We start from the raw sequence: 25,124 nt of genomic DNA, 5'->3' as shown, positions 1-25,124 counted from the left end.
ACCATGTTTTGAGCCATGAATTGAAATTGAAATGTATTATCAGTATCTCTATAAAAATAGAATAGGCAACTGAATTAAATATTTAAACTATTTTGAAATATTGAATTGCAACACAGCTTTAGAGCCACATTGGTACATCTTAACGCAGTGGTTCTCAACAAGTGTGTCAGGACACACTAGTGTGTTGCGATGTCCCGAGAGTTGTGTTGCAGAGCCAGCAGAAGACTGATCTCTCCTCTTCATCTGGGCAGAAGTTGGCTGAATTTTCTTTTATTGGGTATGACAGGAAGCTGCTCTTGCTTCCTTTTCCTCTTCTTGGCCAGTGGGAGGTTGTTCCCTCCTCCTTCATCCAGATGAGAGCGCGATATCACCAACTCCTGTTCATATCGCTTTGGCAGGACACCAACTTTATCTTCCTCTGCCTGGCCTGGCAGTGAGGCTGCTGATGCTTTCTTCACCCCATGGGGCCTGGATGTGAAAACATGAGCATAAGGGAGAAAGGTGAATGCTATGTAGATCTGCTGCTGCCTCCTCATCTTTCTCTCCTCAGTGCTTCTTACCCTCATCTGCTGCTGATAAAGATGGAGGGAGACTCTGGATTGGACTGAAGGCTTTTCTGCTGGCTGGGAGCCAGGAGGAGGGGGGAATGTACTGAGCAGCAAGGCGTGGGCAGGAAGGCATGGGGAGATAGGGAATCAGGGATGGGGGAAAGGAGATTTGGGTTGCTGGCTAGGGTGGAGGAGGGAGGGGTTGAGGGCTGCTGGGCAGGGAAGAGAGATGGAAGTGGAGAGATGGAGGTGTGGGGCTGCTGGGTTGGGGGAGCGGGGAGTGGGGGATGCTGAGCAGGAAGGGGTAGGAAAGTAGTGGTCAGAGGTATTCTGGTTAGGGAAGGGGAGAGGCAAGGGCAGAAAGTTGAACAGGGGAGAGAGGGAGCATGGGGAAGAGGATGTGGGGGTGGGGGTGGGGTGTCAGGAATGTTGGACAGGGATATGAGCATGTGATTGATTGTTGTGAGAAGTGAGGTGGGTATGGAGGAAAGTGACTGGGTACAAATCATGACAGTTTTAAGGATATGCATTTCTTCTCTCTTTGCTAACCTAACATATTTATATACTATTACTTAAACACTGTCATGTAAATTGTGTTATTTTGACCAATACAAAGTTTGCAGAATTTTCAGTTTTTTTGTGCAGAATACCCCCAGGAGTGCAGTAGAAAGTAGTCTTGGGGTTTCCATTCCAGGTTTCATTTCCATGTTTGTAATTTGTGATCTTTTATGCTATATTTGGTGAAGGCAGGTCTGTCTGTGTTCTGTGTGTATGTGACCGAGATGAGGTACTTTACTAGAGGTTTATATCGTACATTAAAGGGCAAGATCAAACTATTGCACATATGATCATCTCTGACAAACTGGTGTTTCAACTCAAAATTGTGTTGGGTAATCAGATGCTGGTCCTTGTAATGAGGAGGCACAAAAAGAACAGTGCCCATCTTTAACCATTGGTCTGGAAGTATTAGGTGTCAGAACTGGCATTACTGATTTTAAAACTCTATCTTTAGTGTTCCTAGCAAGGGAATAAACTATACACAATGGTTTTGAAAAAAAAGGATGTAAACCCAAAATGGGCATTTGTTTTGCTTTGTAAATACTTTGTCAAATTAGTAAATCTCAAAATCTTCATCTATCTTTCTCGCTACTGCTAGTGTCCTTAAGCAACAAATCCTTATTTGCATATAAAGCCCACAAATAGGCACACCTAATAGCAGCATAAGGATATCCCCTTTTCAAAATCCATATAGCTAACACTGGCACTGTCTCTTAAACTCAGCAACCTCTGATCAAATCTATCTAAACTGTAAAAAGACCTCACCTTAATGACAATGGATGGCAGCTTTGAAACCTAAGAAAATTATTATGATCAGTGCATTTTCTAAACATAGTGGAAAACCCACATTGACTTCTGCAAATTTTATTATCAAAAAAGCAAACCCATGCATATCAAATTGCAATGTAAACTTTAAATGACAATCTTGTGTGTTCAGCCACTGATGGAACTAGTTTAACTCATCTGGCGAATCTTGCCAAAATATCACATCATAAATGTATCTTTTCCATAACATCATTTGTTTTTACTATGAGTATAAAAATTGTTCCTCAAAATTCGCAACCTTTAGGTTAGTGATGTCTGGAGCCATTTAGGCACTAGGGATGTGCAGTCCAAAATATGTCATTTTCTATTGTTTCAGAGTTGATTTTTGTTTTCAAAATGTTTCCCTTTTTTTCATTTTAGAAAGAGTACACACTGTTTCTGAACAGTGTGCACTATTTTGCAAATATGCACTAAAAACTATAGAAGGAAAAAGACAATTTCGTGTTTTTTTCCTATTGTTTCATTTAGAAAATAAGAAATGACAGACAATGTCTATAAAACTAATGCACATTACCTAATAAGCACCTATGGATTTTTAAATAAAAGTATCCATCAAATGTGAAAGGTTGATAATAGTTTAGAGTTTGTGTGGGCCTGAAATAAAAAGCTAATATAAGGTAAGTAATTCTACTGTCTGTCTTTCCCTCCCACCCACCCAGCTCATTTATTGATTTATAGAGACACTTTCACATTAAAAATCAGGATTTTATCTAAAACACAGGTTTGCCTCAGCTCTTTTCAAAGGTTTAATTATCCCCTTACAGGTCATTTCCAGATTAACAGGGAGTACACCACCTATATTTAAAGGACCCTAATTTACTCAACCCTACCCACTTAGCAACATAAACTTAAGTAAAAGTAATAGTAAGATGAAGATAGCAGACCAGTAGCAAGATTGGGGGCCTTCCAGTCCTTTGCCCAGTCTGTCACATGTATGATTTTTTTTTTACCCTGTGCAAAAAGCTCTTGGCTCTCAGAAAATGAGTCTGATCACTGGAGGTTAGAATGGCAGACCTGGAGGAGCTGAGGCAGACAGAGAAGTATATAAAGGAGACCTTCCAGCCCAAGTGCTGCCTTGGAGGAAGAAGGGCATCTAGTTGGAGAGCACACTCTGGTGTTAGCAGGAAGTGATCCTATAGCAAAGACCTGCTCTCCAGGTGATGCATTATCCTCTTGCACCATGGACGAGTCTCACAGGGCTATTGCCCAGGAGGGAAGGGTTAGGTCAACCATCATAGTTGGTGATTCAATTATTAGGAATGTAAATAACTGGGTGGCTGATGGATGTGACAATCACTTGGTAAATTACCTGCCTGGTGTAAAGGTGGCAGATCTCAGGTGCTGCCTAGATAGGATTTTAGACAGTGCTGGGGAGGAGCTGGCTGTCATGGTAAATGTGGACACCAATGACATAGGACAGTGTGGGAGGGAGGTTCTGGAAGCCAAATTTAGGCTTTTAAGTAGAAATTTGAAATCCAGAACCTCCAAAGTAGCATTCTCTAAAATGCTCCCTGTTCCACATGCAGATCCCCAGAGGGAGGCAGAGCTCCAGATGGTCAATATGTGGATGAGACTATGGTGCAGGGAGGAGTGATTCAGTTTTGTAAGGAACTGGCCAACCTTTTGGGGAGGGGGAGTCTTTTCTGAAAGGAAGGGCTCCAGCGTAACCAGGCTGAAACCAGGCTGCTGCCGCTAATCTTTGAAAAGGTGATAGAGCAGTTCTTAAATTAGAACAAGAGGGAAAGTTGACAGTCGCTCAGCAGCACATAGTTCGGAGGGAGGTATCTTCAAAAGATAGTAATGAAACCCAATAGAGAGAGGATCCAATAAAAGCAAAAGTAGTCTATGTACCAGTAAGTAAAGAACCACCTAAGTTAAATATTCCAAACTATCCCTGTCTACTGATAAGCAGGTTGTTAATACAAACAAAAAACATACTTTCAAATGTCTGTATGCCAATGCCAGAAATCTAAGAAGTAAGATGGGAGAGTTAAGATTGTATAGCACACTAAATGAAGAGATAGGTATAATTGGCATTGACAATTATAAATAAACCCAGGTTTAAGCAAGCAAAATATCTTTCAGGCAGAGAAGCTTCGTCTCTGTGTAATTGTTTCATCATTAAGTCTCAGCCCTTTCATGGGAGCAACAAGAGCCTAGAGAAAGACTAAGGGAGCACGGGAGATTCTAGAAGTACCTAATTAAGTTTAGAGGCTCCTTTCCTGCCCTTGTGGATAGGCAGGCAGTTGTCCTACTTTTACGGGGAGTGGACCCAAATCATCTCAGATCAGTGGTTCTTGAACATTCTAACAAATGGTTATGAGTTTTTTTTACTACGATGCAGATGCCTTCTTGATTTTTCCTTGCCATTGTCCAGTGAAGAGAGCAATAGTAAGGTCCACCCTATACTACCCCTCCTGTTGGGATCAGTGGTCCCATGCCAAAGGAGGAATAGGAATGAGGAAAGTATTCCATCTAGTTCATGGTTCCCAAGAAGGAAAGTACTTTCTATATCCCATCCTGAACCTAAAACAGGTCAGTGAGGTACTTAGAATACCTGTTTCTGTTGGTGATAGTAGCAGTGAGAGACGTGGAGTTCCACATATCTCTATATCTCATGGAGGCTTGTCCCCACATTCCAATTCATCCAGACCTTCAGAGGTTACTCTGATTTGCGGTCTTGTGGAAGACAAATTCCAGTTTCAAGAGATTTCTACAACTGGGCTTTTATCTGCAACTATAATATTTGCCAATAAAGAATCCCTATTTTACCTACTCTTCTTGGTTGCTACCCTGCTACATTGGATCGGCTTCCATGTTGCTTCCTGAAATGCCATTGAAGTGGCATATGTGAATTAATAAGGAAGCACCAGAAGCCTTTTTATAGCACTGGCAGTAGGTCTCTTGCTCAGGTGGTCAGAAAGGCATCTACAGGATCTGCTTCAACGGCAGGGGAGAAGAAAAACAACCAATAAGGGCTGTATAACATAATCTGGGTAAAACAAATAAGCATGGGTGTAGCTTGCTTATTGCGGCGGCTACTACCCCTAACTAATCAAGCTAGATATTTCACTTGGATGCAGCTCCATCACTGCTCTCTACATTAAAGGTGGGGGTGGAAGGGAAATAGAACCAAGAGCTAAGAGAAACAGATAAGTATGAGAGAAAAAATGTGTGAAGCTTGCTGGGCAGACTGGATGGGCCATTTGGTGGTCTTCTGCCGTCATTTCTATGTTTCTATGTAGCCCACATTGCGGAAGTAGAAAATGTGCAGGCAGATTGAGTCAACACACACTAGAACTGGGGGAGTAGAAGCTGATAAGCTCTCCCTTTTCTCTAATTGTATGCAGGTGGGGCAAACCTCCTGATGAAATGCCAAAGTCTCACACTTCTTCAGTCAGAGAAGGGAGCTGAGGGCCTTGGGATTGAATGCCCTATTCAACTATGATCATTTCACAATCTGCTCTATATTTTTCCTTTATGGCCATTGGTAGAAAGAGTGCTACAGAGAATTGGGGCTAATCAGATACCTGGTAGTCCTGGTAACTTCGGATTGACCAAACGATCTTGGTATATGGATCTGGTGAAGTATATCCATTCTCCAGTGAAAGTGACCATGCCAGCATGGGCCCTCAGTATGGTACTTGGGTCCTTGTGAATGGCTCATTTTGAACCCATGAGGAGTGCTTCAGTCAAGGATCTCTGGCATTTTCAGACACAGGAATGTCAGTTCATAAGGTACTATCCTTCTTGCCCAAGGTGGCATTGCAGTTTGTGAGTCAGATATTTTTTCTGCTAACTTTCAAGAAGGCAAACACAATGGTAATGTTAGAGAGCTTCACTTTCTAAATGTACATAGAATGCTACTGCAGTACCTAAAGGTCACCATCAATTTAAGAAGATCAGATCCTTTGTTCATTCTTTTCAATAGCCAGAATAAAAGTGAAGCTGAGTCGAATGTGACGATTGCCCAGTGGCTTAAGGAGGCAATAGAGTCAGCCTATATCTTTAGGGCTTGTGGTACCTAAGGCGCTCACAGCTCATTCAACCAGGGCATGTGGCTTCTTAAACAGAACACCACATGATTCCTCCAGAGGAAATAAGCCAGGCAGTGACCTGGTTCTTCTTAAATTCTTTTGCTGAGCATTACCATGTGGACGTTCAGGTCAGAAAGACTGTTGCTCTTGAGGTGAGCGTCTTGAGAGCAGGCATAACTGGATCCCATCCAATGTGAGAGGGTTGTTTGGGTTCATCCCATGCATCCAAATTGTCTCGGTCTTACCTGATAACTTTCTTTGCTTGAGTCCTTCCATATGTCCTGGAACTCTGCTGCTCATTTGAAGAAAGCTTTCAGCTATATGGTTACAAGTTTGTTTCCTTTTTTTTTTTTTTTTTTTTGGCTTAATGATTTCATCCATTTTAACCCCTCCATTGTTGAGGAATCAATGATTCCATGTCTGTCAAGGAATCAATGTGTCCATGGTGTTTGTTGGGGGGGAGAGGATCCGTTCTTTGCTTTGATATAGAAATACTGAAAAGCTGCATGCTGCACAAAACCCTATATAAGGAGATGTCAGTGATCTAGTTATTTTCCCTCTCCATCTGCTGATAGGAAGACAACACACATGTATCTGGACTGGTCTGTTAGGACTCAAGGAAAGAAATTAGCAGGTAAAACCAATTTTTTCCATTGCTTTTGTTTCTTGCGGTATTGAACCATTGATGATGGAATATTTTTGCTCATAATATTCTTCTGATGGTGATTCTTCTAACATTGTAGTAGTGCCAGTAGGAGTGTTCAGTAGTTTGAAGTAAGCTGTCTACATTTTAATAAAAACTCACTTGAAATTGCTTATGAATTTCTTTTTGTAATGTTTTCAGGTGGATTTGGAACAGTACAGAAAAGCTCTGATGGATGCTGGCTGCAGTCTTGCTCCTTTGAACTACATCAAACAGTGGAAGTAAGTTCATTTTGTGAGCTTCTTCGTGTTTTATATAATATAGGTTGTGACAGAATTCGTTATTTCCATCAGGCAGTACATATGTAAATCTGTATTAGCGGTATAAAAGACCATTACAATAAACAATAATACAGCCGAGTAGGCTAAAGGTTTCAGTGCAGCTAAACTTGCAAGTTCAAATCTAGCTGCATCACTGACTTTGTAATTTTTGACAATAATAAAACTTTATTTCTTTTGGAAGCCATCTGGCAGATCTGGTGCCAAAATTAGACATAAGAACATGAAAAATGCCATGCTAGATGAGACCAGTGGTCAATTGAGTCTCCAGCATCCTGTCTCCTACAGTGGTCAGTCCAGGTCACCTGGAAGTACCCAGCAAATTCCAATGTGAAATTTTCTTTTATGTTGCTCTCTCCAAGGGGCCAATGCAATATCAAGCGCGAAAAAATGTATATCCAAACTGGGCACACATTTTTTCAATGCATGCACATCCCTCTCTTCTGTGTACCTGATGCAATAGGCAAATGAGTTGCTGTGCTAAAATGGACGCACTAGAGATAAATTGTGTGTCCCTAGGGCATCCACGACATCAGGCACCCTGGAGATGACTGTGCACCGGTTAGGAAAACAGACACTCAATTAACGAGCATCCATTTTCCTAACCCGCGCACAGCCATGTGTTAGGAAAACGGACACTTGTAAATTGAGCATCCGTTTTCCTAACCTGATCACTAGCAAGATTTTTTTTTCATGCTGCTTTCTATAGTTCTTCCTACTTAGTATCGTCCTAATACTAAGTAGGAAGAACCACAGAAAAGCAGTGTTTTTGGCTTTTTTGTGGCGGTTTGAGTCCTTAAGAATTTAGAGATGGAGAAAACAAAATCTCTCTGGCTAATAATTATTTATTGACCTATCTTCCAGAAACTTGTCCAAACTTTAATTTAAACTCAGTTATACTACTAGCTTTAACCAAGAACCTCCATTACTTAATTGTCTGTTTAAAAAAATACTTATGTTTGTTAAATTTGTTTTAAATCTGCTGGTAGTCAGACTTTCCACTCAATAGTTGGTTATTTATAGCTTTCCTAAGTTGTACATTTGTAAGGTGCATTGGAATCCAGTTTTCCTGGAAAGCACCATTACAAATGCAAAGGACAGGATAGTGTAAGAGAGGGTAAAATGCTGTCTACCTCATTTTAATGTAAAGGAAAGAGTAGGGGAGGAGAAATGGGAGACATTTTATTCTTATAATTTAATTTAGGTTGAGAACTCTCTGGGATTTAGAAATTATTTTTTAAGACTGTAATACTAAACTGTTTTTCCATTTTCTTGTTTATGGGAAAAAGTGTTTAGTACATCTGGCCATATATATTTTATTAGGTGTAGCCCGAAATTTGAATGGATTGTTTCTAGTACTCTGTATGCTGTATCCCACTTTATCAGCTTCTTTGTCTTATCTCCCAGGGCATTTGCCAAGATGGCCTCAGCTCCAGCCAACAATGCGACAAAGTCAAAGGGGTAAGACGTAGAAGTTTTATACCCTATCTCTAATAGTTACAGTATATCTTTTTTCATTTAATCTTCTCGCCATACATTTAAAACCTGTTCTAAGCTAGTTTTAATTCTGTGATATTAAAGACAGGTCATTTTTCAACTCAAAACAGCTCTGAAACTAGTCTCCCAAGTCCATTGGTGAATAAAAATTAAATGAGGAACTTTGCGCATTGCAAAGACCATGGAATTTGTGTAATTTAGCTTTCCTTATATTAAGGTCATTACTTTTTTATTCTCTAGCACACTCTAAGCATTGAGTAGGTAGGGGCCCCTCTAGTTTATTAAACTAAAGTATCATCCACAAATACCTGCTTGTTATGTCTGCATATTCAGTGAAATAGGTAAAGACTAATTTTGCACAGTTGATAAATGTTTACAAAATTCTTGTTTATGATATTGAAAAGCTGACTGTGGCCATGCTGATAATGTTTTAATTAATGCTTTCCTATTTTTCCAATTGCTCTATGTCCTACGAGAGTAGGAAATTCATGGTGTTCCTTTCCACCAATTAAGTGGTTGGAAGCCTTTTTATAAATTATTCCAGAGCATCTGGGTAGTGCACAGTAGTACTGTTCAAACCACTGCTGCCTGAATTTTTGCTAAGTAAACTTTAACTGTTTAATATATATTTAGCCTAGTATAGAAGTTGTGTATAATACCATAGCATAATTGTGTGCCTTGGTTTTTAGGAGGAGGGCAGATTTTAATTGAAACCAAAAAGGGTGCAATCTAGACTGCTTTTCAGGGTTTGAGATAAAAAAAAAATCCTAAAGTGTGTATTGGGGCTGAAAAAGAAAAAAAAAGTTCCATAAGTTTTACCAGTGTGTCTAGGGGGAGGAGCTCTTTGTACATTTCATTGGTCCAGAGGCCAGCATTTGGGAGCAGACTTTAGCCATTGTTTGTAGTTCTTCCTGTGAGAGGCAGCTACAAGCTTTCATGCAAGTAATCTAAACTATTTAGTTTCTTCCCTCTCTACTCCTCTTCCCACCCACCCCTGCGTTTACTTTTCTTATATAGTCTTCCCTGGTCTCCTAGATAATTTGTTGCAATTACTTCATCTCCAATTATATAGTCGTTCCTTACAGATCAGATAATAGTAAAACTGTCATATTGTTTGTAAAATTGGCTTTCATATTCTACCTATTAATCTTTACTGGCTAATACTAATACTTTTAGTTTTTATTTCAAATACCTATCAAATATCTTTGCTAGAGCCTAGATTTTACCTTACCTATCTATATGATTTTAAGGAATTAGTGATAATTTAACAAAATTACTTTCATTCAGTGCAACAATTGTGGTGCTTATGTCCCAAGGCCTATCATTTGGAGAATCAAAGTTTGTCCTTTTTGCCTTCAGCTGTCTGCAATTAAAATGGAGTTGATTCATCTAAAGGAGGAATTATCCAGGTTTCAGTTGTTATGGAACGAGAGGCCTTGAGCATAGGAACGCTCGGAAGCCTTCGCAATCTGTTAGGGAGCGCTAGGAGAGCGGTCCCATTTCCAAGGGAATTGTGTGCCCTTGGGCCATGGCACGACCCCAGAGAACTCCAAGGCAGTACCGAGGCAGAAAAGACATGTACGAGCCTGGGCTGAGACCAGGAAGCCAGGCCCCTGCTGACCTGCAAAGCCTCAGTGAGGCCAACCACGCAAGGTTGGTCTCTGAGTGGTCCTCCGACCCTCCAAGCCCTTTCAGACCTGCCGCTGGGAACGGCAAAGGCGGCAGGCTGGACAGAAGGCAAGAGCGGACGAAGACTCTGGAACATGGAAGACTCAGACGAGGAACTTGGAAGAGCTCTGAGCACTAGGAAGACTCAGACGAGGACTTGGAACTTGGAAGGACTCGGAACAAGGATTCAGGATCAAGTACCAGGCTGAGGCTGCGACTCAGCACGCCCTACACAGCACACCCACGGGACTGGTCACGGACCTTGCTTGATGCGAGACAGACTCTAGGAGTAGAAGTGGAAGTTGAGACAGGAACATGTCAAAGATTCAGTAGAGGCCTGCACAGGTGCTCACCCTACACAGCTGCTCATGGCTGGTCATGGACCACGCTGGAGCAAAGCAGGTTCTGGCAGAGTCTTGGTCATGGACGGAAGCAGACACAAGTGGAACAGAACCAAGATGGGACTTGGTTACAGGAAAGGATGACCCTCCGGAGGCTTGTGCTGCAGACGAGAAGAAGGCCTTGTACCACGTAGCGCCCTACACAGCCCCCCCATGGGCTGGTCACGGACCACGACCGTGGCACGCCAAGAAAGGTGGACGAGGAACCAGGGGTTCAGGACATCAAGGCTGGATGACGGAACATCCGGAACATCAGGACTGGATCACGGAACTTCAGGACATCAGGACTGGATCATGGAACATCAGGACTGGATCACAGAACATCAAGACTGGAACATGGAACATCAAGACATCAGGACTGGATCACAGAACATCAAGACTGGAACACGGAACATCAAGACATCAGCAGAGACCAGGAACGGAACAACGAGGGATCCCACGAAGAGCAAGGAATGCTAGCAGGAGTGAAGACGAGAAGTCCTAGGGAGGACTAACCCCTTGCGAAGGCAAGTACAGAGTGAAAGCAGGGCCCTTAAATAGAGCTGAAGATCAGAAGATGCCCAGGGAGGAGTCCAGGTGGGGCCAGGAGGACTGGCCCTTTAAATCAGCAAGGAAGACGCGGCCCTACCCCTTAGGGGAAGTAGGCAAGACCATGGACATCGGCCATGCTTGCCACTGTATTGCTGGAGAGCATAACAGGACCCGACATCAGAAGCGGCTCCAGCCATCGGGAACGCCCGGGGACTGCGGCCTCCAGGCTGCGAAGATGGAGAGGGCGGTGGTGGCGGCTCCAGCCACATTGGAGCACAGCAGCAGGGCCCGCCAAGCAGGGGAGGTATGCTAAAGTCCGCAGCACCTGCCGCAGTGAAGGAAAACGTCGGCGGCTCCATGCCACGGAGGTAAGTGCCTGCTCGCAGCTGGGACCACGAGCAGGAGTGGAACATCAGTTAACCTCCCCTTCCTTGAACCATCCAGTATCTCTTGCCCATCTCTCACAGAGGACTCAGAAACCCAGGAAAACATGGTTTACATTGATCTCTGGTAGAGCAAGACGTGACAGACACCTACCTTCTCCAACTTTACAGCATCCACGGAGAATTCAGACATCCAGGATTCAAAAATCCAGGAACAATTGGATATCTGTGGGCTCTGGCAGAATAAGGCTAGTGATGAAGAGACACCCACTCTCCCCACTATATGCCTACATAATGCTTTTTCTGCATTGAAGAAGGTAGAAATCTCAGCAAAAGATGTTGAATTGATTTCTAAAAGTGAAGTCACCTAGAAGCCCTTCAACAGAATCAAATGTCATAAAAGAAAGCTGCTTCTGCTGGGAGACTCAATCATCAGAGAACCAATTTGGGATCACATTTTGATGGTGACACAATAGTTAAATGCCTTCCAGGATCCTCTGCAAGTAGAAATGCAAACCAGATAGTCCAAATCATTGAAGAAGAAAATAGGAACTTTGATATCAGTGTTATCATCCATCTGAGGACTAATGACCTCAGTAGAAATGGTATCCATGAAGTGCAAAAGGATTTCCAAAATCTAGGAAAGATAAAGACACACAGCAAAGACTATTGCCTTTTCAGAAGTATTACCTATTCATGGAAAGGGAAATGTGAAGCCATGCCATGTAGATAATTTCAATTCCTGGCTCAAAGCCTGGTGTACAGAAGTAGTTTTGGATACATTGGGGGCTGGGGTCATATATGGAACAGTAAAAGGCTATACGGTAAGGACGGCTTACATTTGTCTGAAACAGGAAAGAGGATGCTAAGTGAGAAATTCAGATCATATATTATCAGACATTTAAACTAAAGAAAGGGGTGGCAGGAGATGTCCAGTGAAATTGACATGTCATCCTCAAGCAATACAGAAAGTGGGAGGAGTAAATAAAATCAATCAGCTCAAAAAAGCGGAAAAGGTGTCTAGGAAGTGCAGCAAATGGAGGGAGAAAAATTGGAAAGCTATGACTGCAAATGTGTTATGGTTATGAGGTGTTGGATTGGATTCTTGGGTACTGCAGTGATGGCCACTCCCACGAGGAGGAGTCCCATGAGGAGCCGCAGTACTAGGCTAGACTCTATACACGCAGACACAGAGAAGTTGTATTTATTGTACAGCTCGATGGTACTGCCCGGGGAGTGGGTAGCAGTGAAGGTAACCCAGTAAAGTAGTCCAGGGATCTTCAGCAGAGGAGACCAGTCTCACACTCGAGTAGGTGATAGGCAGCGCAGCGTAGCAGGGACAGGTCCCGGATGTAGACACAGAGCGCTGAAGCTGAAGGAGAGACAGACTGAAAGGGTTAGTACTCACTGAAGCAGAAAGCTGTATTGTTGAAGGTCCTGGCAGGCAGACATTGATCAGTGGCAGGCACCAGATTAGGGAGAGCAGGCCCTTGAGGAGCGCATACCCGGTATCCCAAGATAGGTACCTGAAATAGAGCAGAAGGGCCCCCGAGGAGCAGGTACCCAGGTTAGTGAAGAAATGCCCTAAAGGGCAGAGAGAGCTTCCTGCGGCAGCTGGGAAGTGACAGAGCAGCTTAGATCGGAGACAATCCAATCCAATCTGTGCTAACTCAGTTTGTTAGCAAACGAAGGGCAGGCTAAATACCAGGATGTGATGATGTCACTCGGAGGGGATGCCCCTGAGGTTCACTCCATGACGTGGATAAAGGCGTGGGTGGTGTGCGCGCGTGCACCCTAGGAGGCCCTCAGGAAAATCATAGCAAACACCGTCGCCGTTGCCTATCCAGGGACACCAGAGAGAGCAGCATGAAGACGCGGCCGCATCCATCTTCCCAAGGCTTGAGGAGAGAGAATGAAGAAAGAAGAGGCACAGAGGTCGAAGCCGTCTGAGACCGGATGCAACAAAATGCTCATAGTTTGGGCAATAAAATCCCAGACCTGCAGGCCTTAATGGTGGAGGCAAACTTGGACATTGTTACTGTTACGGAGACATGGTTCATGGATTCTCATGATTGGGTTACGGCCATACCAGGCTATAACTTGTTAAGGAAGAACAGAGAGGACAGAAGAGGGGGAGGATTAGCTCCTTATGTCAAAAACAATATCCAATCAACTGAACTACAAGGAATGGAGGGGTAGGAAAGAAGCATTATGGGCTGTCCTAAAAAAAAATAATGGTGCATCCATTTTTTTTTTTTTTGGAGGGTTTACAGGCCTCCAAATGGAAGAACTAGACAGAGATCTGGTCAAAGACATCCAAAAGGTGGGAAAGAAGGGAGAAGAGTTGATTGTTGGAGATTTTAATCTGCTGGATGTAGACTGGAGAATCATTTTTGTGGAATCTACCAGAAGTAGAGAGATAGTGAATGCCCTGCAAGGGGCTCTGTTCAAACAAATGGTAATGGAACCCACGAGGAAGGGAGTTATACTCAATCCAGTGCTCACTAACAGGGATAATGTCGCTAATGTCCGGGTGGGTGTCCATCTCAGTACCAGTGATCATCAAACAGATTGGTATGATATCGCAAATAGGATACAGAGAAGTCACAAGAAGACCCGAGTTTTGAATTTCAAAAATACAGACTTTGTCGAATTGGGGACGTACCTGGAGGTAGAACTAGAAGACTGGGAGAGAATGAGAGAGGGGGAACAACAGTGGGCCAAACTAAAAGGAGCAATTACAAAGGCAACAAATCTATGTTAGAACAGTAAATAAAAGGAAGAGAAATAAGAAACCAATCTGGTTTTCAAATGAGGTGGCTGATAAAATAAAATAAAAAAGAACAGTGTTCAAGAAATATAAAGGATCCCAAAAACAAAAGCACATGGAAGAATATCTGGTGAAACTGAGGGAGACAAAGAAAGAAATCAAAAAAGCAAAAAATCAGGCAGAAGAAAGGATTGCCAAAGAGGTAAAGCAAGGTGACTAAACAGTTTTCAGATATATCAGAGAAAGGTCCGAAGTGGTATAGTGAAATTGAAAGGTGACAAAGATCAGTATGTGGAAAGAGATGAAGAAATGGCCGAAATATTAAACAAGTACTTCAGTTCGGTGTTCACTAAAGAAGACCCTGGGGAAGGACTGTCGCTAGTTGACAAGACTGTGGATGGGGGTGGAATAGACGTTACTCCGTTTACAGAAAAGAAGGCATAGGAAGAGCTAGGAAAACTGAAAGTGGACAAGGTCATGGGGCTGGATGAGGTACATCCCAGGATACTGAGAGATCTGTTCAATAGATTCCTGGAAATGAGAGTGGTACTGCAAGATAGGAGAAGAGCAGTGGTAGTCCCAATTCACAAGAGTGGGAGCAAAGAGGAGGCTGGAAACTACAGGCTGATTAGCCTCACCTCGGTGGTGGGAAAATTATTGGAGACTCTGCTGAAGGAAAGGATAGTGAACTATCTACAATCCAGTGGGTTGCTTGACCCGAGGCAGCATGGACTCACCAGGGGAAAGTCCTGTCAGACAAATCTGATTGATTTTTTTTTTTTTTTTTTGGGTGACCAGAGAATTGGATCAGGGAAGAGTGTGTGATGTGATTTACTTGGATTTTAGAAAAGCTTTTGATACGCTTCCACATAGGAAACTCGTGAACAAAATTAGAAGCTTGGGAGTGGGTGCCAAGATAATAGTGTGGATTGCAAACTGGTTGACTGACAGGAGACAGAGTGTAATGGTAAATGGAATCTACTTTGAAGAAAGAATGGTGGTAAGTGGAGTGCCACAGAGATCGGTTTTGGGACCAGTTCTGTTCAATATCTTTTTGAGAAACCTGGTAGAAGGTATAGAAGGCAAAGTTTGTCTGTTTGCGGATGATACTAAGATCTGCAAAAGAGTGGACATGTCTGAAGGAGTAGAGAGAATGAAAAGTGATTTAAGAAAACTTGAATAGTGGTCAAAGATTTAGCAGCTGAGATTCAATCCTTAGAAGTGCGGAGTTATGCATCTGAGGTGCAGCAGTCCAAAAGAGCTTTATGTGATGGGTGGTGAAAGACTAATGCACACGGGTTAGGAGAGGGAACTTCGTGAGATAGTGTCTGATGATCTGAAAATGGTGAAGCAATGTGACAAGGCAATAGCTAAAGCCAGAAGAATGCTGGGCTGCATAGAGAAAAAAAATAACCAGTCAGAAAAAAGAGGTGATAATGTCCTTGTTCAGGTCCTTAGTGAAGCCTCACTTGGAGTACTGCATTCAATACTGGTACCCATGTCTCAAAAAGATAAAGTCAGGATAGAGGCAGTCCAAAGAAGAGTGACCAAAATGGTGATGGGTCAGCATTGAAAGACTTATGAGGAGAGCCTGAAGAATCTGAATATGTACACTCTAGAAGAAAGGAGGTGCAGGGGAGATATGATACAGACCTTCAGGTATCCGAAAGGTTATAATGATGCACAATCATCAAAACTTTTTCCGTTGGAAAGAAATCAATAGAAGTAGAGGTCATGAACTGAAACTTCAGGAGGACAAATCAGAACCAATGTCAGGAAATATTTCTTCATGGAGAAGGTGGTGAATGCCTGGAATGCCCTTCTGGAAGAGGTGGTGAAGACAAAAACAATCATAGAATTCAAAGGGCACGAGATAAATGCTGTGGATCCCTAAAGGCTAGAGGTTGGAAATAAAGAAAAGAGTGCATGGGGGTAACTTGCTGGTCTGGCAATTGCTACCCTTAACAATTAAGCCTTGATACTGTTAATACAACTCCATCATTTCTCTCTGCTTCAACGGCAGTGAGAAAAGGGGAATTGGATTCAGACAGCAACCATCGAGGGCCCCGACTTTTATGGTTTGGGAAACAAATAAACATGGGGGTAACTAGCTGATGCGGCACTTACTACCCATAATCACTAAGCCTGATACTTTTGATGCAACTCCAACATTGCTCTCTGCTTTTATTGTCTGGTAAACTGATAAGCACTGGGGTTAAACTGCATAGTGCAGCAGATACTGGCATAAGCTTGCTGGGCAGGTTGGGTGGATCATTTGGTCCTTTTCTGCCATCAGTTCTGTGTTTCTTTGTTTAGCAGGTTGATAGAAACTGATGCCCAATGCTTCCAGTTAGCTTTAATTATGGCTATTATTCCACCACTAGCCATGTTGTACTAGTACTTAATCCACTTCTGTGTGAAAGTTCCCTAATGACAGCTGGATGGGAAACAGCCTCGAGGGGGGGCAAAGCCTTGAAGGGGAGGATTAAAATAAACCAAGGCCAGTCTTTAGCCACCCGCAAGCCTTTTCTTTTGTTATCTGATTTTTTAAAAATTCTAATATTTCTGATTTTACCAATACTGACAGAAGCAATTGTAACAGTGACCATTCTGAAAGATGAGAAATTCAAAGCATTTCTTTGTTCATGGGAAAACTGAGACAGTACAGTGATCTGTCTTTGTTTTTATTGAAGTTAAAAGTTTCTGTTAGAAAGAAAACTGAATAGATTGTGGCCCTGCTGTTAACTTGCTTTTTTATTTCTTCAGTCTGATTTCACGTGTCATGAATACTGGCTCTCAGTTCGTTATAGATGGAGTGAAGAACTTGGTGTTGAAGCAACTTGTAAGTACTAGTCTACCTGCACAGTTTCACTAATCAACCACAATTTTAATTCCAGAAAATGGCTTAACATCATAAAATAAATACTGTAGACCACGATAGGTTTGCCCTTATTTCCTAAAAATGTGATGTGCTTCTGTGTTTCTCTGTTCTCTTTCGAGTATTTCATTTGTGCGTGCAACTGTGTGCTTCCATATTTTGTTGTTGTTCTCTTCTTTATGCTTCATTCACATGGTCAAGTCTAGGTGATCCTGTGTCCCTTTGATCCTTTGTGTGCTCTTTAGTTGCACCAGAAGTCTATGTGATTCCATGTTTTTGTTCTTTTGATATTTTGTTTGATCTCTATCTTCTTTTCCTTTCCCTGGCAGCTGTTATTGGGCTAAGAGCTTTCCTTTTCAATGGTCTACCTTATGGAATTTTCAGATTCTTATGTTATTAATGGGAAAATAATGGCGAGAAAATCAACCCTGAACCCCCAAATTCTGCTACTTTTCTGAAATTTTAAATTTTTTAGCAGGCCATAACTAATGATGATAATCTAAATGCGTTGAATTTCAGCCCTTAATTCCACCTAGAAGTGCCCAAAATTATGTAACTGATGGACAGACATTTGTGAATAATATATATATAGAAAGAGAGAGAGAGAGATAAAACTGGTGAAGGAAAAATAGAAATTATAGCAATTTTCCTGTTCTCACAAAAGGTTCAGTCTTCAACTGAAGAGGGAGGGCTTTCTTCTGTAGATGATCTTGGTCAATGCCTGTCCGCAAGCTGCCGGACAAAGTTATATTAATGCCATTTTTTAAGAACATAAGAAGTGCCATGCCGGGTCAAACCAAAGATCCATCAGGCCCAGCATTCTGTCTCTAATGGTAATCTCTTCCAAAGATTTCTTGGTGCTCACTATTTGGTGAGTAACTGTTTATGAACTTTTCTTACAGGAACTTATCCAAACACTTTTTAAACCCAGCTAAGCTAATTTCTGTGACTATATCCTCCGGTGGTAAATTCCACATCTTGATTGAGCATTGAGTGAAACAATTGTTTCTCCAATTTGTTTTAAATCTACTACCTGTTAATTTCAATGAGTGTACGTAAATTACAAGGAGTGTACTAATACTTGTATAATTTGAAAGGGTAAATAACCATTCCCTATTTATCTGTACTACCTCATTCATGATTTTATAAACCTTTGTCATATCGCTGCTTAATCTTCTCCTGGTTGAAGCTTTAACCTGTTTAACTTTTCTTTGTAGGGAAGCCATTTCATCCCTTTCACCATTTTTGTTGCCTTTGTCTATACCTTTTCTACTTTCATAATCATTTTTGAGATGGGTGACCAGAATTGCACACAATACACAAGTTACAGTCACACCATGAATCTATACAGATGCATTATGATGCTCTCTGTTTTCTCCAAGGACAAGCAGGATGGTAGTCCTCACAATGGGTAACATCATCAGATGGCGCCCGATGTGGAAAACTTATGTCAAAAGTTTCTAGAAACTTTGGCTAGGCACACTGAGTATGTCCAGCATGCCCTATAACACGCGTCCATGCAGGGTCTCTCTTCAGTCTTTTTTTCCATGCAGCTGTGAGCCTCGCGATTTTGATTGAGTTCTAAAAACATTTAGCTTTTTGCCTTGTACCTCTGTGTACCTCCCCATAAATCCCCCAGTCAGGGTTTTTGGCATACTAGTAAATTTCTTTTTACAGTCAGTTCCCCCCCGTGATAGTGGTGCCTCGGTGCCCGCTTTCCATCGACGCCCACTGCCATAGTTCTGTGTTTTCCCAAATTGTTTTGCCCCTTCATGGCCACATCTGGTTTCCGCCAATACCCCAGTGCCCAAGGACCATGTCGATCACCGATCCTCATAATGTTTGCATCCTCTGCCCAGGGGCATTGCATGACATCCGGGGTTGCCATTTGTATCCCCAGATGACCCCAAAGGGACGTCTGCTTTGACTCGATAAGATGGACCACTTCTTCGGGTTGAAGAAGTTTGAGCCATCGGCATTGGCGGCTTCGGCATCAGAGGATCTCAGAGCCGCACCAATGAACACTACGCCATCAACATTGGCAGGACCGTCAGTTCCATCAAGGTAGCCAGTGGATGGGGTGCTGGAGACTGGCTTTGTCAATCTCCTCCGGGCTGAGGACATCGGATTCATCATCCTCAGCACTGGGGAAAAACCGGATCGAGCATCGTGGGAAGACTGATCTCCGTTCAGCATCGGTCTCCATTGATGCACCGGTCTCCGTTGATGCACAGTGCGTACACAGAGATGTACCTGCCTTTGCAAAGACGCTGAGGCCTGTAGCACCCTGACCACTTCCATTGGTGCCTCTCACCTCTGGACATTGACCAAGCACCTAGAGCACCCTGTAGTCAACGGTGAGGATGAAGGTCCCTATTACCCCTGGGGGAATGATCAGATGGAATTCTCTGAGGATTTGTATGATCTCCCATCAGACCCTTCTCCTCCAGAGGAGCGAAGGAGGTCTCCCCCTGAGGGTCTAACCTTTGCAGGGTTTGTCAGGGTGATGGCGGGGGCAGCTTTTGACTGACGAAGACACCAGTCACAAAATGCTTGAGGTTCTTCAGTTTGTGGAGCCTCCTAAGGAGAATCATGGCAGTCCCAGTGCATGAAACCCTTTTGGAGTTGCTGCTGAAGATTTGGGAACACCCCCTCACGAGTGGGGCCCGTGAATAAGAAGGCAGACGTGGTTTACCTCGTCCAAAAGGCTGCGAGATTCGATAAGTCTCAGCTGCCCCACCAGTCAATGGTAGTCAAATCCACCCTCAAGAGGGCCAAGCGCTCTCAGACCCACTCCTTGGCACCCCCTGGGGAAGGACCACAGGGCATTGGATGCTCTTGGGAAGAACGTGTTCCAGGGTGCCATGCTTATTGCCCGAATCGCTGCCTACTAGCTCTACATGAGCCAGTGCTCACAGGACATCTGGAAGCAGGTGCAGGTGACTGAGCAGCTGCTTCAACAGCAGCAAGAGACCCTCATGTCACTAGTGCATAAGGGTCTGAAGTGTGGAAAACATGAGGTCTGTGTGATCAGTGAAGATTTTTGAAACGTCATTGAGGGCTCTGCAGCACGAATCGGCGCTCGCAGACTGGCATGGCTGCGGGCCTCGAATCTCAGATCAGAAGTACTCACTAATTGCTGTGCACTGGAGAGAATCACTTTGGAGATAGGGTAAAGCCCAACTCCAGGACCATGATAAAACTCTCCCAAAAACTCTCTGCCAGCACTCCGAACCCATCCTTCTCATCCAGAAGGCTGCCGGGGCCAAGGAAGTCTTTCTTTTGCCAAAGGAAGTACTATCCCCTGCCTCCTCGATCTCATTCACACCATCAGAGTTCCCACGACCATCCCAGGCAACAGAGAGCTCCCAAGCCCCAGCCAGCTCCTCAGTCAATTCTGGGGATGGAGTTTTGACTGGGCCATAGGGGAGTGTAAGCCAGTTGCCCATACCAGGGATGATGGACCCTTCGGTCCAGGACAGGCTGTAGTTCTTTGCAAACCAGTGGCACAGTGTAACCTCGGACCAGTGGATGTCGTCCATTGTCCGTCAGGGGTACCAATTAAATCTATTGGATGTCCCTCCTAATTGCTCTCCATCCCCATATTGGGGGCCAGTAGCGCATCAGGAGGTGCTACAAGTGGAGCTGTCCTCCCACTTAATGCTCAGAGTAGTCGAGCCTGTAACACCAGGGCAAAGAGGGTGGGGATTCTACTCCAGGTATTTCCTGATTCCAAAGAATACAGGAAGACTCTGTCCCATCTTAGACCTGAGGGCCTTGAACAAGTTTCTAAAAAAAAAAAAAGAAAAGTTCAAGATGGTTTCCCTGGGCACCTTGATCTTCCTTTTGCAAAAGGGGGGCTGGCTATGCTCCCTCAACCTAAAGGATGCATACAACCATTGCGACAGAGGTGCAACAGAGCCAGCAGGTATCAGGCTGGCACATGTTGAGACTGTTGGATCACGTGGCCGCGACCGTCCATGTCACTCCCTTGGCATGCTTAAACATGCACAGAGCCATGTTCAGCAGAGCTCAGATAATGTCCAATTGAGGTGACAGACTGAGATGGGACTTTGGATAGTTGAGAATGAACCCTAATGATTCCAACATCTGAATGGTCAAGCGCATGGACCGGGTGGCCCCTGCCTGAGATGTTCACTTGACCAGCCAATCATCCAGATACGGGAAGACATGCACTCCCAAGTCTGCGGAGGTGTGCCGCCACCACGGCCAGGCATTTCGTGAAGACCCGTGGGGCGGACCAAGCCCGTATGGCAACACCCAGTACTGGAAGTGCTGTTTTCCCACCACGAATCAGAGATACTTCCAGTGACTCTGGCAAGTCAGAAAGGCCCTGGCTTGAGCCATGTTCAGCAGAGCTCAGATAATGTCACAGTGGCACTAGGCCATTCAGAACCTACAGGATTGCATCCAAGTCACCCCGTCTCTCAGGGACTCTTTGTCTTGGTGGCAGGTACTCTCCAATCTGGAACAGGGGATTTCCTTTAGGAGTCTCCCTATTCAAATTGTGCTAACCACAAATGCATCTACTCTGGGGAGGGGAGCTCATGAAGATGGGCTCAGCATCCAGGGACTGTGGTCTGTTTGGGAATGTTCTTGTCAAATCAACTTCTGGAGCTTCAGGTGATCAGGTACGTGCTATGGGCTTTCAGAGATCAGCTGTCCAGTAAAGTTGTCCTGATCCAAACCGACAACCAAGTAGCCATGTGGTATGTCAACAAGCATGGAGGCACGGGGTCGTACCTCCTGTGTCAGGAAGCAGTCCAGATCTGGTCTTGGTCCCTGTCCCATGAAATGGTGCTCAGGGTAATGTACCTGGCCAGAATGGAGAACATGGTAGCGGACAGGCTGAGTCAAGCCTTTCAGACCCTACGAGTGGTCCCTGGACCAGGGGGCAGCAAATCAGATTTTCTGCCTTTGGGGGAGGCCAGACATAGATCTGTTCACGTCCTCTGCAACAGAAATGTGTTTTGTTTCTGCTCCCTGTCCAGGTCAGATGGCAAACCAGCCTCGGACACCCTTGCCCTTCATTGGGGCAAGGGTCTTTTGTGTATGAATCCTCTGATTCCCTTACTGGCAAAGACTGTCTTGAAGCTTCGCGAGGACAGAGGGACTATGATCCTCATAGTCCCTCATTGGCCGAGACACCTGGTTTCCAGTCCTGCGGGAGTTGTCCATCCAGAAACCTATCAATCTAGGGACTTTCCCAGATCTCATCACACAAGATCAGGACAGGCTACAAAATCCCAACCTTCAGGTCCTGTTGCTCACAGCCTGGATATTGAGAGGTTAATCCTGCAGCCGCTTGATCTTTCAGAGGATGTGTCTTGGGTCCTATTGGTTTCCAAAAAGTCTTCCACTAGAAAGTCCTACGGACTGAAGTGGAGGAAGTTTTCCATGTGGTGTAAGCAGAAGGCCCTAGATCCGTTCTCCTGCCCCATACAAAACCTGCTTGACTCCTTCTACATCTATCGGCGGCTGGTTTAAAAACCAGCTCCATCAGAGTTTATCTTAGTGTAATTGGCGCATACCACCACAGTGTAGATGGCATGCCCATCTCTGTACAACTTATTGCTTCATGTGGGGCCTGCTTGAGTTGAAGCCTCCCCTAAGGCCTCTCGCTGTGTCTTGGGACCTCAATGTGGTGTTGGCTCAGGTGATGAAAGCTCCTTCTGAGCTGTTGCGCACCTGTGACCTGAAGTACCTGACCTGGAAGGTCATACCTTTGGTGGCGGTTACGTCAATGCGTAGGGTCAGCGAACTCCAGGCCTTAGTGACTCATGCACCTTATACTAAATTATATCATGATAGGTTGGTCTTGCATATGCAACCTAAGTTCCTACCTAAGGTGGTGAAGTATTTCCATCTTAATCAGTCACTCATCCTGCCAATTTTCTTGCCCATGCCCCATTCACACCAAGGCGAATGAGCATTGCACAGTTTGGACTGCAAGCGAGCCTTAGCCTTCTACCTGGAGCGGACAGAAGCCCCTAGACAGTCTACCCAACTTTTTATTTCTTTTGATAGGAATAGATTGGGATTTGCCATTGCCAAACAGACCACATCCAGTTGGCTAGCAGATTGAATCTCCTTCTGTTATGCCCAGGCAGGACTGTATCTTGGGGATCATGTTAAGGCCCATTCTGTCAGAGCCATGGCAGCATCATTGGCCCACTTGCGAGCTTTTCCCATGGAGGAGATCTGCAAGGCTGTGACATGGAGTTCTCTCCATGCATTCATAGGATGGCCGACGCAACAGTAGGTTCGCCAGTCTGTCTTCGGAAACCTGTTTGAGGTGAGGAACCCACCTCTCCCAACCTAGGGCCCGTTGTTTGGGTTCAGTCTTTCTCTCCCCCCCCCCCCCCCCCCGACACCAACAGCTTCAGTGTGGTGCCCATTGGCACCTGGTTAGATGTCTGTTGGTCCCCTTTTTTTGTGTGTTGGGGAGCAGCCTGTAGCTAGGGATTCACCCATGTGTGAGGACTACCATCCTGCTTAGCTCAGAGAAAGCAGAGTTGCTTACTGTAACAGGTGTTCTCCAAAGACAGCAGGATGGTAGTCCTCACGAAACCCTCTCACCTATTTTTTATCTTATTGTATTTCTGTTATGAGACTGAAGAGGGACCCTGTGTAGACGTGTGGTATAGGGCATGCTCAGTGTGCCTAGTCAAGGTTTCCTGCATCAGGCTTCATCTGATGATGTCATCCATGTGTGAGGGCTAACATCCTGCTGTCCTCAGAGAACACCTGTTACAGGTAAGCAACTCTGCTTTATTCTTCATTCCTTTCCAAATAATTCCTATAGTTCTGTATGTTCTTTTGATCACTGCCGCATATTGTGAAGATTTCAACTCACTGTCGACGATGACTCCAAGATTTTTCTCCTGATGGTTACTCCTAATGTGGAACCCAGCTTTGTGTATATGTAGTGGGAATTATTTTTCCCTTTGTGCATCACTTTGCACTTGTTCACTTTCAATTTCCTCTGATGATTAGCTGCTCAGTTCTCCAGTCTCATATCGTCCTCCTGTGGCTCAAGGCTTGTGTTTTTTGTTTTATTAAATTTCAAACCATTTTTTAATTCAAATTTTGAAGAATACAAACCAGAAAAAAGTGAGTACAATGAATGGAATAAAACAGGAAAACATACATAGCGAAAGCTAGCCATCAATAATCTAAAACAAAACAATAACAAAACAGTAAGGAGACCCACAAATAGGGACAAAAAGAAAAGTGTACCCCCATCCTCCTTCACTTATCCAACTGAATCATGCATATATGAGACCACAGCTCTAGATCAAAAATTAGGAAAGGAACAAAAATAAGCAATACAAAACAAAATAATAACTAGAAGGTCAAAATAGACCCCTATCAATAAATCATCCCATCCTTGCCAACGGACGCATAAAAACATAAAAATTTCCCTACTGAGTCAGACCGAGGATCAATCAAGCTCAGTATCCTGTTTCCAACAGTGCCCAATCCAGATATCTAGCAAGATCCCAAATAGTAGATAGATCCCATGCTGCTAAACCCCAGGATTAAGTCATGGCTTTCCTCAAGTCTAACTTGTTAATAATCATTTATGAACTTCTTTTCCAGGAACTTGTGCATTTTTTATATCCAGCTATGCTAGCTGCCTATTACCACATCCTCTGGCAATTAATTCCAGAGGATGTGGTAATAGTGCCTTAAATGAAAAAAATATTTCTCCAATTTATTTTAAATGTGCTACTTAATAGCTTCATGGAGTGTCCCATAGTCTTTGTATTTTTTGAAAGAGTAAATAACCAATCACATTTATCTGAATTTCCTCTCATGATTTTATAGACCTCTATCATATCCCTCCTCAGTTGTCTCTTCTTTAAGCTGAACAGTCCTAACCTCTTTAACCTTTCCTCAGAGGGGAGCCATTCCATCCCCTTTATCATTTTGGTCACCCTTCTAAGAAAGGCTTTCAAATTTTCGCAACATCATAGCATGAATATGCCAAAAATTTTGCAACCATAAGACAAAAGGGAGGTGT

General features: G+C 43.8%; 1 protein-coding gene across 8 annotated transcripts in view; it reads left to right on the top strand.

The window, feature by feature from the left end:
• SCFD1 (sec1 family domain containing 1) overlaps positions 1–25,124 on the top strand; it is a 417,399-nt gene that overhangs the window by 282,923 nt on the left and 109,352 nt on the right. For all 8 annotated transcript variants that reach the window (XM_029599000.1, XM_029598999.1, XM_029599003.1 and 5 more), the window contains 3 exons: positions 6,813–6,892; positions 8,357–8,410; positions 16,966–17,041. In XM_029599000.1, the coding sequence (XP_029454860.1) occupies positions 6,813–6,892; positions 8,357–8,410; positions 16,966–17,041 (210 nt within the window). The remainder of the gene's footprint in view (positions 1–6,812; positions 6,893–8,356; positions 8,411–16,965; positions 17,042–25,124) is intronic.

Source organism: Rhinatrema bivittatum, chromosome 4 (genome assembly GCF_901001135.1).
Source record: "Rhinatrema bivittatum chromosome 4, aRhiBiv1.1, whole genome shotgun sequence".
In the NCBI taxonomy this organism is placed as follows: domain Eukaryota; kingdom Metazoa; phylum Chordata; class Amphibia; order Gymnophiona; family Rhinatrematidae; genus Rhinatrema; species Rhinatrema bivittatum.
The sequence above is the reverse complement of the archived record's forward strand: the minus strand, read 5'-3'. Positions and strand labels throughout refer to the sequence as shown.